Source organism: Pseudogymnoascus destructans (genome assembly GCF_001641265.1).
Source record: "Pseudogymnoascus destructans isolate 20631-21 unplaced genomic scaffold scaffold_4, whole genome shotgun sequence".
Classification (NCBI taxonomy): domain Eukaryota; kingdom Fungi; phylum Ascomycota; class Leotiomycetes; order Thelebolales; family Thelebolaceae; genus Pseudogymnoascus; species Pseudogymnoascus destructans.
In genome coordinates this window covers 855,059-871,028 of record NW_020167523.1, presented here as the reverse complement: position 1 = coordinate 871,028, position 15,970 = coordinate 855,059, and the positions used below count along the sequence as shown (strand labels likewise).

General features: G+C 46.4%; 5 protein-coding genes across 5 annotated transcripts; 4 read left to right on the top strand and 1 right to left on the bottom strand.

Moving 5' to 3' along the window:
* Window positions 1–893: 893 nt before the first annotated feature.
* On the top strand, window positions 894–2,745 carry VC83_02008 (uncharacterized protein; the record flags this gene model as incomplete). The annotated part of the gene is made up of 1 exon (XM_024465678.1): window positions 894–2,745. One exon carries the CDS (start codon window positions 894–896, stop codon window positions 2,505–2,507), a length of 1,614 nt encoding a protein of 537 aa, XP_024326638.1. The 3' UTR covers window positions 2,508–2,745.
* A 6-nt stretch (window positions 2,746–2,751) lies between these two features.
* END3 (endocytosis defective- protein) lies at window positions 2,752–4,406 on the top strand. The gene is made up of 2 exons (XM_024465677.1): window positions 2,752–3,283; window positions 3,339–4,406. The coding sequence occupies exons 1-2, from the start codon at window positions 3,047–3,049 to the stop codon at window positions 4,311–4,313; spliced, it is 1,212 nt and encodes a 403-aa protein (XP_024326643.1). The 5' UTR covers window positions 2,752–3,046; the 3' UTR covers window positions 4,314–4,406.
* On the top strand, window positions 4,407–7,579 carry AVL9 (late secretory pathway protein avl9). The gene is made up of 4 exons (XM_024465676.1): window positions 4,407–4,782; window positions 4,837–4,944; window positions 5,001–5,427; window positions 5,482–7,579. Exons 1-4 carry the CDS (start codon window positions 4,718–4,720, stop codon window positions 7,339–7,341), a joined length of 2,460 nt encoding a protein of 819 aa, XP_024326644.1. The 5' UTR covers window positions 4,407–4,717; the 3' UTR covers window positions 7,342–7,579.
* Window positions 7,580–8,650: 1,071 nt separating this feature from the next.
* Window positions 8,651–9,645, top strand: VC83_09599 (uncharacterized protein). The gene is made up of 3 exons (XM_024473012.1): window positions 8,651–9,012; window positions 9,070–9,435; window positions 9,482–9,645. Exons 2-3 carry the CDS (start codon window positions 9,080–9,082, stop codon window positions 9,570–9,572), a joined length of 447 nt encoding a protein of 148 aa, XP_024328780.1. The 5' UTR covers window positions 8,651–9,012; window positions 9,070–9,079; the 3' UTR covers window positions 9,573–9,645.
* Window positions 9,646–11,376: 1,731 nt separating this feature from the next.
* VC83_02005 (uncharacterized protein) lies at window positions 11,377–12,239 on the bottom strand (the record flags this gene model as incomplete). The annotated part of the gene is made up of 2 exons (XM_024465675.1): window positions 11,993–12,239; window positions 11,377–11,788 (listed from the first exon to the last, which is right to left on the bottom strand). Exons 1-2 carry the CDS (start codon window positions 12,046–12,048, stop codon window positions 11,377–11,379), a joined length of 468 nt encoding a protein of 155 aa, XP_024326645.1. The 5' UTR covers window positions 12,049–12,239.
* Between the last annotated feature and the right edge of the window lie 3,731 nt (window positions 12,240–15,970).

Genomic DNA, 15,970 nt, shown 5'->3' with positions numbered 1-15,970 from the left:
GGGTGTATGTGCCCTCCTCCGATTCACACCATGAGGACCAGAAGTTCTGGTCCAGCAAAGGACCCCATCACTGGGGAGATTTTCCCAGATTCACCACAGAGCACTATTCCAGCTTTCATCCATGAACCCGTACCTTTCAACCCGTTTCCCGAGTCGTCATTTCCAACACTTGAATTTCCAATTCCAAAGCCATCTGAACGACATGAGCGGGCTCGTCGTATAGCTCGTGGCAATCGAGGAAGTCCGACAACTCCACGTCGAAGTGATTCTCCGGGCTCAGTCGCCAGCGGCCAACGCGGACTTCAAGGAGGGAGCCCACTTGGACAAGGGATCACTCGCAGCATGAGCCCTCAACTGGACGAGATCGCGTCTATTTTAAGAAACCGGCCTCTACCGATCGGATGTGTCTCCCACGATAAGCCTGGAGTATTCAGTAATAATCCATATTGGACAGACAATAATGAGCTGCACCCACTAGTGCCTACTATTATGGAGATGGTAAGATAGTTCCGTCTCCTTTAAAACCTCGTGTAAATAGAAGCACTTGGACAACACAACTAACGTTTCATTCTTTGAAGGGATATGCCGTTATTCCTGCCTGGTCTGACCTCACTCCCGGCGTCCAGATCGTCGCTATGGCCGAAATGGTGCTCTCTTACGGACTCGAAAATGCGCCAAAATTTCTCGAACTGGAACCTGCAGAGATTAACCAGTTTGTCGACCTACAAGAGCGCGAGGGTCAAGTACAAGCGGCCGAAGAAGAGAGGGCAAAGCAGTATAATGACCAGCGTTTTCAAGAAATGTTGGTGGGGAAGATAGATGGCTCGAATACCGTGGAACTTCTCGATCTGCAGTTTTCCAATGGATCACTATGGGAGCCAGCAACATTAGGCATGAAGAGGGTGGATTTAAAGGCTGGATCACGCTTTCTGCTAAGCCTTGGCTTCGTAGACGAGTCCGTGAGACTATGGCAGTATCACGGAATGGATTTTAGCATTGCGTGTGAGTCTGATGATTCAGACCCAACTGCGACCAATGACCCCCAAGGAGTTGGTTCTCCAAAGATAGAGCGTCACCCGAATCAACTCAACGACGAAATCACTGTCCAACAAAACGAGCCGGAGAATCTCGGGATTGAAGTCGAACCCAGCCGTCACTTCGTGCCAAAAGCTACACGCAACCTCCTCCTTGAGAAAGTTAAGAAGCCGAAGAAGTCCCGACGACCAAAGAGGCAGGTATTACTTGGACTGGAGCCCTATAGTCCTGCTCATACACCTAGCAAGCTGCGCATGTCTATTTCAGTGGATGAAATACAGACCGACGAGCCGTCCGATGAAGAAGAGGCAAGTCCTGTCAAGGCTAGAGTAGCACGCCAGGTTCCAACTGGGACCGACCTGTCCAAGGCTGTGAAATACACGAAGCCGGCGAGACAATGGGCGGATGTGCCCAATGTTGGACGAGGTTCGAAGGAACAGTACATGCGGCAACAGAAGCCAAAGGCAGCGCCACAGAAACAGACTAGTTATATTGACCTGACCGAAACTGAGCCTGATTCACCAGTAACCGCGGAGAAACAGAAAGTTCAGAATGGCACCTACCTTCAACCACCATCTGAGAACGCTTGGTTTGCACCCGTTCGGGGGAGGTCAAGGATGGCGGCAGCCAGAGAAGTGATGGGCGAGCCCCTCCGTGACGCCGACTATCCAAGTCTCCCAGTGGTGAGGAACGTAGCAGGATTTGCAAATCATCTCCTCGCCGCCAAATGGGCCAAAATCCCCAAACCAAACGACAATCCCAAGTTCGAGAAACCGACAAATGTACCAGTTTTAAGACGTCGCTCGGCACTGGGTTTTGGGGCCAATGGGTCGGACGGTCCCTCAGGCAAGGAACTTCTCCCCGGTTCGTCCTTGCAGCATTTTGATAAAACGCCAAGAACAAAGCGTAAGACAATGACCACCGATGAGCTTCCTAGCCCATTTGACGCATCGACGCCGCGCCGTGGAAGCAACGGACGAAAATGGAAGGAGGGCACGGTAGTTAGGACTAGACAATTGAGCATGCAGGAACAGTATGTCGCAGACGAGGACGTACCATCGACGCCGCGCCGTGCAAACAACGGACAGAAATGGAAAGAAGGCACCGTGGTCAGGACTAGACAATTGAGCATCCAGGAGCAATATATCGCAGACGAAGAAGTACCGATTGAAATGCTGGAGGCAGGAGAACAAATTCTGATGACACATGTCCACGGATCGCTGAGGGGGACAGGAAAGATAATTGGACAGGGAAGAAATGGTAGAGGAGAGGGAACAAGAAAGAACAGTGGGCTCGTGACTATTGGGGAAGGAAGGAGTGGTAGAGGAGATGGAACAAGAAAGAACAATGGAGGCGTGGCAACGGCTGGAGAAGGAAGGAATGGAAGAGGAGAGGGAACAAGAGGAAGAGCAGAGAGGAGATTCTACGTCCCAAGGAGCCTTATGTGTGACCCAGAGGTTGAAGATGAGTAAGGATTCGGTTCAACTTGTAGGATATTGTTGCTGTTGTCTTCTTGCTGGTATTCATTGGAGTCGAGGCCTAAAATGATGGACCCAAGCTGCGGCTTATGTACGCTCTTTCGAGTGCTTAGCTGCACTTCAAGTTTCAGCCTGGCAATGAAAGTTTCACTAAAATAATAACGTATATTACTTTTTCATAATTTTTAAAAGTGATTGTTTTCAGAAGGTTGGAATTGGAACAATATTGGAAGTTGCGGTGGCATGTTGGCCATTCTCATCGCCGACCCCAACTGTAGTCCCATTTAGCTTTAGCCTGCACAGCCACACCTGTAAGTGACGGCCAGCCTCGCGGTTCACGGTGGTCATCAAGGGAACTGGGATTGGGATTGAACCACAGTTTGCCTCAACATCACAGCAGACTTACACTATCATCCTCCTTCTACATCTGTCAAGGTTACGAGCGGCGCCCTAAAGCTTTGCATAGTGACGGCAGCGGAGCCACCTCAACCCCCGACTTCTTTACAGGCCAGCGACCCCGGAGCCTCATCATCATGGCGAAGCGCATCGAGCAGCAAGAAATCGAAAAGTACTGGGAAATCTTCGCCTCCCTCTCTCATGGCGGAACGCACTTGACAGGCTCCCAGGCGGCGCCGGTGCTGAAGAACAGCCAGCTGAACGATGATAAGCTGGAGAGGATATGGGACCTGGCGGACGTCGACAACGACGGGAGTCTGGATTTCGAGGAATTCTGTGTTGCGATGCGATTGATCTTCGATATAGTTAATGGGGTAAGTACTATGGGTTCTGGTGGCACTGCTGAAATAGAAGTTCTAACAAAACCAGGAATACGCAGATGTGCCAGGGTCATTACCGGACTGGCTGGTCCCCGAGTCAAAGGCCCATCTTGTGCAAGCCAACCGCGCACTCACAGGACGACAAGTACAATTTGAGAAAGTGGAGGATGAGGATGAGACTATGGGCCTGAAAGATGGCTTTGATTGGTACATGAGCCCATCAGACAGATCGAAATACGAAGAGATCTACTCGGCGAATAGGGACGGGCGAGGAGAGATCTCCTTTGACACGCTAGAGCCACTATACAGCTCTCTCGACGTACCAGATACCGATGTAAAATCAGCGTGGAACCTAATCAACCCAAACGCAAACTCTACAATCTCCAAAGATGCGACTCTGGCTTTCCTACATATCTTGAACAACCGCCACGAGGGGTTCAGGATTCCTCGCAACGTCCCGCCATCTCTGCGTGCCTCATTTGAGCGGAACCAAATCGATTACCAGGTTGACAACCAGAGATCTGGCTCACCAGCGCAGAAGTGGGGTTCGGCAGGTGGCGAAGAGACGAGCACAGGACGCAAGGCTAAGTTTGGAGATACGTACCTGAGCCGGTTAGGGGTTGGCGGCAAGAGCAGCTATAGGCCAGCTGGGACCGACTTCTCTAAGACCAAGACAACGGAGGATTGGGAGGAGGTCAGGCTGAAGAAGCAGCTCGCTGAGCTAGAAGCTAAGGTTGACAAGGTGGAAGCTGCATCTGCGAAGAGGCACGGGGGAAGGCGAGACACGAAGCCAGCACTTGTTAAGAGGGAACTGGAACAGCTACTTGATTATAAGAGGAGAGAGCTGAGAGAGATGGAGTCGGGCGAGGGCAAGGGTAAGGAGGGCGCTGGCTTGAAGGGCGTGAGCGAGGAGATTGAGGCGGTCAAGGAACAGGTTGATGGATTGGGAGCGCATTTAAGGTCCAGACAGAGTGCTCTCGAGGATCTTCGGCAACGAGTGGAAGATGAGAAGGCAGGAAGGTGAAAATATAACTTTTCTCTCTTGTAGTATACACTTTCTAGATAGGAATATCATATAAAGCGAGTGTAGATACCAACAGTATTTAGAACCATTGTATGTACCGAGTTATGGGTATGGTCTGTGCGCGGTCGACGATGACAGATCCCCCAATCGCGATAGCAAAATCAAGCTCGAGCGAGTCCATGTGAGCCAATAACCCTCCGAAAGTGGGATAAAGATATCCAAGTGAACATTTTCCGAGACAACAACCTCGAACCCCCTATTACTTGCTATTTTGCTTGCCATTCTTCCCCCCAGCTACTGCTATTAGAAATAACCAATTTCTACGCCAAAAGGAATGCGCTTAACGAGTGCAGGGGCATCTTGGCACTCGTACCGCCGTTATTGATGCGTGGAGATCAGGAACCATGATGAGCTCTGTCAATGACGACTTTACGGCCCTAGTGACGGTGGTGGGCTTCCATCATGCGAGGTGCGCAATTGTTGAATGAGTCTGTTCTTTACGTTGGAGCTTACGGTTGCGCAGAGGTCCTGAGGTTGAGTCGTGGTATGGAGCGGATGAGGGGACGGATCCCGCCGAGTTAAATAACTGGCCTCTACTCCCGTTCATGGCCTTGTCGGATGGGGCGCATGCGTAAGGAGCTATTCCTGGCCTGTTATTTGTACTTGCCCTTACTGACAGTGGAACAGATCCTCCGAGGACTTCTCCTACTTCACGCTTCTGAAGCCTGGTGTTGATACCAGCCTACCTACCTCCCTCTTCGGTATATCGTGTACGAGACAAATAGCGGCTTCCGAATTATTAGAAAAATCGGCGGAAGTTACACGCAGTACGGTGCAGAAGGCTGTCGTGGTCATCGCGGACTCCCCACATCTGTTTGGAATGCTGCGGGAAAGACTGAGCGTGGTGACAAGCGCATGGTTTGCCCAGAAGGATTTTTCGGAGACGGAGATATTGAAGAGGTTTCAAGAAAGCCTGAAAGATGAAGCGGAACGAGGAAGGCTAAAGGAGGAGGTCGACAGAGACCAGTATCTTGGCATGAGCTTGCGACAGTTGATCAGGGAGTTCAAGTGGCAGACTTTAGTGCTGTTTAAATGCTGCCTGTTACAACCAAAGGTTTGTGAAACCTTTGAGGGGCTTTCCGAGGCGACCCACTAATGGCTTACATAGATGCTCTTCTTCGGGACTCCGTGTGAGCGGTTGTGCATGATGCAATTCTCTCTGATATCGCTCATTCCTGGCTTAATACGAAAGTTGCAGGATTGCGCAGATCCTGAACTAGACAGCTATGAGAGAGGCCTCACTAAGCCGACAAGCCTGAAAACAAGTGACAGGAATTCGTTGCTATCGTACATGGGCCTTCCCTTGCAGATTTTCCCGAAAGGTAGCCTGTTTGGACCATATACCCCCCTTCAACAATTGGACACTTTGGCAGATTTCGGCACAAAATCATACATCGTCGGGTCGACCAATTCCCTCTTGTTGCAGCAAAAAGATCGTTATAGTGACATACTAATTAATCTTGACGAAATATCTATCAATATAACATCAACTTCGTTACGGACGGCCCTGAACCTCTCCAGTGCTGATCGTCGTTGGATTGATTTCATAACACAATCGGTTAACGATACCTGGGACGATGCGAACCCTGAGCGACCAAGTACTATGGGGTACGTGGGAAGCGAAGAGTTCATACGGCTCCAATTTGAGGAGTATTTACTGTCGCTGATATCTTCCGTCAAATGTCACAACTACATGACCGCCAATGCAGGAAACCCCAATGTCATGCTCCCCCAACTTGAGGGAGACCCCACATATGATTTTGGATCGGATTGGATTGAGGCATGGACCCAGACGGAAAACTATAGGATATGGAACAAGAATACAGACAGCCACCTTTTTGACATTGTCGAACCAAAGCATCCCTGCGCTGGCGGGTTGACTATCGACGATGTTCAAAGGCGTCTTGCTCAACAAGTCCAAGAACTCCATCTTGATGAACGATTCGCCGTGGGAAAAGAAGTTCTGGGGCGGAACCTCGCAGCTGGAAAAGAGAGGGCTAGCGGCGTCTTTAACAAGCTCTACAATGACATGGAGCTACTGCGTGAGAGCCAAAGAAGACGGCGTGCTGAGCAAGCGACTATTCCGGAGCGTAACGAAGCAGCCTCGCCAACAGCTAGACATTTTGTACCAGACTTGACAAAAGCACAAGCGGCAGCGGCGAATGTGGGCAGCATGGCTGGTTCATATGTGAGCAGCTGGGCTTCCTGGGCTGGAGAAAAGAAGAAGGGGTGGGGCACGGGATCTTCAAAACGAAACTCAGAGGGCGTACAAGATATTGATTTCACGCCCAGAGACATTACTCCGAAGGCATCAATAACTGTGCCTCGTGATACAGCAAGGTGGACTCCTGAAATAAAGGCCGCAAACCCCTCTCCACAAACTCCGACTACCACGATTTATGAAGAGCAACGAGGACGACCACAGACACAGGAGTCGTACAAAGAGAGCATTTTTGATGCTGATAGTGCGACTGATGATGAGGAGGATGCTAAGGTGGTGGGTAGGGAGCCATCGACGTCTCCAAAGCTTCCAGAGCCCAAGCCGACAACCGCACTGGACACAGAGCCGGTGGCTGCTGCGAATACTCCAGATTCCAAGCCGATAGCCGCGCTGGATACAGAGCCGGCGGCTGCAACGAACCTCCCGGACCCCAAGCCAACGACCGCAGTGGACGCGGAGCCATCCGCAGCCACGAGCCTTCCAGAAACCATGTCTGAAATCCCACTGGACACAAAGCCACCGACTGCCACGAGCATTCCAGAAACCATGTCAGAAATCCCACTGGAAACAAAGCCATCGGCTACTGCAAGCCCTCCGGAACCCAAGAAAATAACTATACCGAGTACACAGTCGCCAGCTGGACCATTGTCTCCAGAGCCAATTAAGTCAGCAAGGAGCGACTCAAGTGGCAAGGTGAGGGCGATGAAGCAGCGATTCGAGGCCGCGGCAGCGGCCAAAAAGAGTTGATGTAGCCTCATCGATATGGGTGTAATTTAGACAACTTGAATATACAACTGTCCACCCAAGGTTTTATATTTGCACATTTTAAATTTAACTTAGCGGTATATTTGTACATGACGTATTTCACATGCGAGCTGGTCACCCAAGCGAGCTGGTCACTGAATTTCCCACCCAAAATCAGGAAATTTGCAAGACAATAACTCAACAATACCTTGATAATACATATTAAAAATACATTTCTAGCCTTTTCTACTTAGTTAAATCCTTATCCAGTTATTTAGGAATAATCTATGTTGTAGTTCTTAAGATATTAAGTATAGGCACTGAGATTTAGACTAAGTCTTTATATCTTAACATCTACTGACCTAATTGCTCTAAAGCTACAATAAAGAAATCTACATGTATAGACCAAGCTGTACACACAGTTTTAGAGTATATTATCAAGTTGTTGTTGAGTTATTATCTGGCAAATTTCCTGATTTTGGGTGAGAAATTCAGTGACCAGCTCGCATGTGAAATACGTTAGATCTGTCGCAGTATTTCCCAGCCAGAGTAGGTCAGAGAAGCGCAAGCCAGAATTATACGACTTGATACCAAAATCCGTGTATAATTTAAATATATTATATATAGCACGTATACTATGAAGCTAATTTTATCAACTCTGAGACCCGACTCGTGATCTTGGTCTTGGTAGTGGCAGATAAGTTGCTGACAACGCAATGGTCTGTCAGCCGATGAGCTTCAACATTGTGACAACCACGAGTGTCTTTGATGCGAGGATTCCCCTGCATCATTATTTCTATGATATTTTATATGCCATAGGGGCCTTATACGAGGGTAGTTAATGACTTATGGCCACCGATTTACCGCCCAATGCGTGTTCTCGGTGCAAAGGGCTCAAGAAGAAGTGTGACAAAGGCCTCCCTTGCTGTGAGCACGAGGTAAGAATATCCGCTGCATTATTGCAGAAAAATACACCCTACTTCAGTATCTAAATAGATAACTAGGCTCGGTGCGAGTTGTCAATATGATAGTGGCACGCAAGATTTGAGGCCGATGCACAGTGCTGCAGACACGGACGCTCATCGCCACACCAGCTGCCAACTCCGCCAGGCATGTCTACGCGCCAGGCCTCACCTGATTTTCAATCGGCGCTTAGTATGTTACAGATTTGTGACGACGATGAGAATCTAGGGAGGCAGATAGGTGCTATGATTGCGAACACCGGCGCTGATGTTGGCATCTTTTGCTCCACATACTTCAACACGCTCGAGTGGTTTCCTATTATTCCTAGTTGTGACATCTACGACCGCATAGCCACGCTTTCGACGGGCCCTAGCCTAGACTTTGCTATACTAATACTCTGCCTACATCTGATTACGAAGATTGACCAGACAAATTGTGATTGTGAAACGATGATGCATTTTTACCTGACGGCAAAGCGGTTCTATTCCCTCGTTACCTCTTCCGGCCGAATATCGAAAGAACTAGTTCAAAGCGAGATTATTCTTGCTCTTTATGAATACGGAAATGCAATGCCCGACACGGCGTGCGTATCAGTAGCTGGGCCAGCGAGGATGGCGTTGGTTTTGGGCTATGACAAGACAGTGTATTAAGGAGGAAATGCCGGGAACGTTTCTGACGTTGAAGCCGAAGAACAGCGGTGTATTAGGTGGTGTATTATTACCCTTGTCATTCCTGAGTTATGGAGTATTTCTTCTGACACTGTGGCAGGGTAATGTGAATGGATCAAATGGATAGAAAGCTCCCTCTTATCACCGCATCGCCAACACCATGTTCGCTTCTTCCTTCTACTTCAGGGGCTAAGATACACGTCGGAATAGGCTTGAAACTTCCAGGAAATCCCTTCCAAAACTCCAGTCCAGAAACGCGACTTAAGACCTTTGCTCTAGTCGCCCAATCTATTTATTTTCTGGATCGTATCATCGAACATATCAATACTACCTATGGGGAGGTAAACGGAAAGTCAGAACTCACTGCTCAACTGGATGAGGGGATCAGAGCCTTCTGCATGACTTTATTAGAAGAGAAACACCATGATCGAACTGGCCACTGCTGGCCACATGTTACGTGTTTGAGGTACATTTCCCATAGTTAATGAATATTCAGGTGCTAACGATTGTAGTGCCCTATTATTCCTTTCCCGCGATGCTCTAAAAGTAGCAGGCACAATGGTGGTGGTTACGACTTATCACGGCTTCGAAGACTGGCCATGAGAATAGAGGGTAATTGGCTTGAGATCCTTGTTTGAAGCCATGGCGAACGAGGTTGATGTTATTAATTATGGTGATTTAGTTGGTTTACAAACAACAATCAAATCGACTTGAGTTGTGTTATACAAAAAAAAAACAAGTCGATATCGAGACAATACTATCCATTTAAGTAAGTTGCGTCATACGATTCATGAATCAAAATATGAAAACGAATATTTCTAACAAAATTGATAACTAATTGATAACCAGGGTTAGAAAATCAATTATAATCATGATTAAGTTATTTAGTCGTAATCATAATCATGATTAACGTGGTTTATCATGAACCCGGACACTTTTCGTGACCCTTCTACTCGAGTACCTTTCAACCCCAACACGCGTTATCTTAACATTTGATGATGTCAGTACAAACCCAAGAAGCACGAATCATTTTAGCTATGGAAGCTATTCAATTATCCAAAAAAATTACTCCTCGCACTGCTGCAAAACTTTACAATGTGCCACGTTCTACGCTTAGTGACAGAATGAATGGTCATTCTACTATCCACGAGCGCCGGCCAGCAAATCACAATTTGACTAAAACAGAAGAGGAAGTCATTGTTCGATATATACTTGATTTAGATGCGAGGGGGTTTGCGCCTCGGATAGCTGGTGTGGAAGATATGGCAAATCTCATTCTAACATCACGGGGAGGAAGACGCGTCGGACAGCTCTGGGCTCATCGATTTGTCAAACGACAACCAGAACTTAAGACGCGTTTTAATCGCGTTTATGATTTTCAAAGGGCATTGTGCGAAGATCCTGAGCTAATTGGCGCGTGGTTTCGACTATGAAGGCAAAATATGGCATCCAAGTCTGCGATTTCTACAACTTTGATGAAACAGGCTTTATGATGGGCATAATTTGCCAGCAATGATTGTTACGCATGCGGACCGGCGTGGCAGAGGCAAAGCTGTCCAACCAGGAAATCGAGAATGGGCTACAGCTATTGCATGCATTAATAGTGAGGGTTGGAATCTCCCTCCGTTTTTGGTCGTTCAAGGGAAATGCCACCTCGCAAGTTGGTACACAGAAAGCAACCTTCCAGACAGCTGGGTGATCAAACCTACTAATAATGGATGGACGGATAATGAGACTGGTCTCGACTAGATTCAACACTTCAACAAGCATACTGCTAGTTGAACAAAAGGGACATATCGCATGTTAGTACTTGATGGGCACGAAAGTCATGAATCTGCTGAATTCCAAGAGTATTGCAAAACCCACAACATTACAGTATTATCTTGTTAAGTCGATACACGATTAGTTGATTTTCTGCATAACTCGATAACTTTCTTCAGATCCTTCCATTCGTCATACAAATCACGATACACACGATATTGAGTCCCTTTTCCCAATTATCGACTTAAACTAATTACTGGACTACTCTTAGAATACCTTCAAAATGCTTTCGAAAAAGCTCTATTCTATGACTGTCGAACAGCGAAAAGCCCTCTGAACCTGGCATTGATCTCACCATCTGAAACCTACACAAAAGGCCACTATACAGTGGTTCCTTGAGCAATACAATCATCAACTTAGCCAATCTACAGTCTTAGAATCCCTTAGCTCTCAATTTTTGGACCTTGACGATACTCCTAATACTCTGGAAACAAACAGCTCTAAAGCTCAGTGTCGCCGCTGTTACGATGGTCACGGAGGTCAAGAAGCCGGTTCAGAGAATAATAAGCTAGATTGAATCTAAAGAGAGAAGAAGAAGAAGAAGGAAGGAAGGTGAGGCTATTCCTCGTAATATACAGTTGTCCGCTTAGCGGTTGTAGCCTTGGTGGCTAAGGCTGCACCTGTAACAACCCGTAACAACCGTAACAACCGTAACAACCGTAACAACCGTAACAACCGTAACAACCGTAACAACCGTAACAACCGTAACAACCGTAACAACCGTAACAACCGTAACAACCGTAACAACCGTAACAACCGTAACAACCGTAACAACCGTAACAACCGTAACAACCGTAACAACCGTAACAACCGTAACAACCGTAACAACCGTAACAACCGTAACAACCGTAACAACCGTAACAACCGTAACAACCGTAACAACCGTAACAACCGTAACAACCGTAACAACCGTAACAACCGTAACAACCGTAACAACCGTAACAACCGTAACAACCGTAACAACCGTAACAACCGTAACAACTGTAACAAGCTGTAAGCTATAATCGTAACAGCCGTGCTGTCACCTGGCCTGAATTAGAAGCTGCTCTTTACGACTGGCAGAGGCTTATTGAAGAGCGTGGCGGCATTACAACTACAGAAATCTTACAATCAAAGGCAAAGATTATCTGGAATCAGCTACCACAATACCGTGGACTACCTACATGTTACGGCTAAGTGCTAGTGCTATGGCTAGCGCTTACGGCTGCAACCTCACGTGATGGATAACATTGGATATCATGGATATTATGTTATCCATGTTATCCACGGCGATCCACGGAATGTCATGTGATGGATAACATTGGATATCATGGATATTATGTTATCCATGTTATCCACGGCGATCCACGGAATATCATGTGATGGATAACATTGGATATCTTGGATATTATGTTATCCATGTTATCCACGGGGATCCACGGAATATCAGGTGATGGATAACATTGGATACCCTTTGGCACGACGCCACTATATAAGTAGATAGTATTTCCTTAGATAGGAGCTTCGTGCTCAACTCAATATGGTATTCTTTACAATACTGTAACGTGTTACTTGGAAAGCCTTTGTGTCTAATCACCTGCCTCCTCTGTCAAGTCAACCTTACGCAAGAAACCTCTGTGTCTTCTATTGTTTAGAAGTCAGCGTTACAGGTGGGTGCACCAGATTGTAATGGTGGGTGCACCAGATGTGAGAATCTAGCCACCCAAGTGTCATACTGACATTCGTTGCACTCAGTTTGCTATCAAACTCAAGAGCAAACTTGGAAATCTCCTCCTCAAACCTACAAGTCACTATACATATTTTGGCTTATCACACCAACAACAAGAGCAATACTACTCAACGATTGCTACAACCATCTATGATTCATTACATGTCATCGCTCCTTAGTTACTGGGCCGATATTACCACATAGCATATCTCTACAACCCTCTATGATTCATTACATGATATCACTCCTTAGTTACTGGGCTAATACTACACATGACTTATCCCTGAGTTCTCAGACTCAGCATTTGTTACAACTTGTCTAAACCACTCCACTACATCATACACCTGATTGCTGCGTTGTGGAATAGTCTAAGCTACAACCCTTTGGCTCTGTTTCCTAAGACAGTGTGTTGTCTTAGTAAAATCATCCCTTCCTTGGGTGGCTAGATTCTCACATCTGGTGCACCCACCATTACATGTAGTCAACGTAAGAGAATCCCATAGAACCATCTCTTGGTTCCTAACCTATAGGAAGTGAAAGGAGGTCCAAGGTCAGAGTACCCCTATAGACAAATTATGTCATAACTTAACCAATCTTGTGGGTAACTAAGGAGTGATGATGTGTAATGAATCATAGAGGGTTGTAGAAGCTTTTGGAGCTATCGTTCATGTTTCTAGGCCTCTAGTTGGTAGAGATATGTCATGTGGTAGTATTAGCCCAGTAACTAAGGAGTGATGACGTGTAATGAATCATAGAGGGTTGTAGCAATCGTTGAGTAGTATTGCTCTTGTTGTTGGTGTGATAAGTGTAATGGTGGGTGCACCAGATATGAGAATCTAGCCACCCAAGGAAGGGATGAATTTACTAAGACAACACACTGTCTTAGGAAACAGAGCCAAAGGGTTGTAGCTTAGACTATTCCACAATGCAGCAATCAGGTGTATGATGTGGTGAAGTGGTTTAGACAAGTTGCAACAAATGTTGAGTCTGAGAACTCAGGGATAAGTCAGAGGTTAACACCTCATTGACTTTTCAGAAACAAGGAGTAACAAGATCAATGCTTGGAAGCTTGGAAAAGACGTGGAAGTATGTGATAGTCGATTTACTGTATTGTCTGCTTGCCCTTTCTTAAGGAAAGGGCAATCCTATTTATGCTAAAGGAATGTAGTTCTCTCATTTTCCAAGACTTTCCATGACTTACCAGGCTTGGTAACTGTAGTCGACGTAAGAGAATCCCATAGAACCATCTCTTAGGTTCGTAGCCTATAGGAAGTAAAAGGAGGTCCAAGGTCAGAGTACACCTATAGACAAATTATGTCATAACTTAAACCAATCTTGTGGGTAACTAAAGAGCGATGACATGTAATGAATCATAGAGGTTCGTAGGAGCTTTTAGAGCTATCGTTCATGCTCCTAGGCCTCTAGTTGGTAGAGATATGTCATGTGGTAGTATGAGTGATGTCATGTAATGAATCATAGAGGGTTGTAGAGATATGCTATGTGGTAATATCGGCCCAGTAACTAAGGAGCGATGACGTGTAATGAATCATAGATGGTTGTAGCAATCGTTGAGTAGTATTGCTCTTGTTGTTGGTGTGATAAGCCAAAATATGTATAGTGACTTGTAGGTTTGAGGAGGAGATTTCCAAGTTTGCTCTTGAGTTTGATAGCAAACTGAGTGCAACGAATGTCAGTATGACATTGGTAACTGTAGTCGACATAAGAGAATCCCATAGAACCATCTCCTAGTTTCCTAGCCTATAGGAAGTGAAAGGAGGTCCAAGGTCAGAGTACCCCTATAGACAAATTATGTCATAACTTAACCAATCTTGTGGGCAACTAAGGAGCGATGACGTGTAATGAATCATAGAGGGTTGTAGAAGCTTTTGGAGCTATCGTTCATGTTCCTAGGCCTCTAGTTGGTAGAGATATGTCATGTGTAGTATTAGCCCAGTAACTAAGGAGTGATGTCATGTAATGAATCATAGATCGTTGAGTAGTATTGCTCTTGTTGTTGGTGTAACAAGCCAAAATATGTATAGTGACTTGTAGGTTTGAGGAGGAGATTTCTAAGTTTGCTCTTGAGTTTGATAGCAAACTGAGTGCAACGAATGTCAGCATGACACACTGGACCTGAATAGGCGTGCTCAAAGCACTTTGGATACATGGATTATATAAGCTCTAATAATATGATTTATTCGATGGACCGATAATATTTGGTAGCACCAATTCAATCGTCTTAAAGAGGTTAACGTACATGTATAGCGAAAGCGCCAAACAAGCGAAAGCGCCAAAATTATCTACCCTCACGACAAACATTGCGATAAATCTACCACAACATTAGAAATCAATTGAAACTACTCGGAGTCCTCTTCCTCAGAGGTGTCTATTACAATCTGACACGTGCGCGCATTGTGCCCAGTCTCACCACACTTGCCACAGCGACGGGCACGGGTTTCTTCCCTTGGCTTCCGACCACGGCTTGCCCTTATTTCCTGCTCTACCTGCTGCACAACATCCCTCTCATCCTGTAGCTCTTGCGCCCCTTGTTGACTAAGTGATCCTCCTTGCTGTAGTCGTGTTTTCCTAGCTCTCCGGCGCTTGCTTAGTACTTCATTTGCCTGTCGTAGGTTTTGGTTCTCTCCCTTTAGCAGTGCTAATTGATGCATTATTTGCGATGCACCCTTTGTAAACTGGTCAACAGCTGCATAGATTGAGGTTGGAGAGCTATTTTGATGGCGTGAAATCTGAGTTTAATAAATGTAGACTGTGACATAGCTTCAATTGGGTTGTTTGGTGTCTGAGAAACCCAAGGTTGAGCAGTACCTGGGCGGGAGCTTGGAGGCGTTGGTGTCCTTAACTTAAGATCAAGTGTAGATATCACTCTCTCAGGGTCAAATGGAAGAAGCCCTGCCCCTCGGAACCCGCCTCGAATGTTACTTTCCGTCATTGTAGTGTTAAATGCAGCGTGGAAGGCAGGAAAGAAGTCATCCTTTGTAATATGAGAAATATGAGCCTGCATCATATCTTCAATTTGCCGACCATAGGCCTGCTTTAACGGGCCGAAACAGCCAACATCAAGTGGCTGGAGTAGATGAGAAGAGTGAGCAGGCATACAAAGCATAATAATGTTGTGTTCCTTGCAGTACTCCTCAAACTCATCTGAGTGGTGGCTCTCATGACCATCAAGGACTAACAAGCGATAACCACCAACACTCCGGGCCTTTGTATGCTTCTCAAAGTGCTGAATCCAATCCATGCCTCTCTCGTTTGTAGTCCAGCCATTTTCAGTAACAGAAATCACCCAATCGCTTGAAAATCCACTATTCTCATACCAAGATGTAAGGTGGTTTTTGCCTGCAACAATGATAAATGGTGGTACTGCCCAACCTTGAGAACTAACGCCTTGGATTACTGTAACCCATTCTCGATTACCAGGCTGTACCTTCTTTGCTTTTGCCCGCCCGTCTGA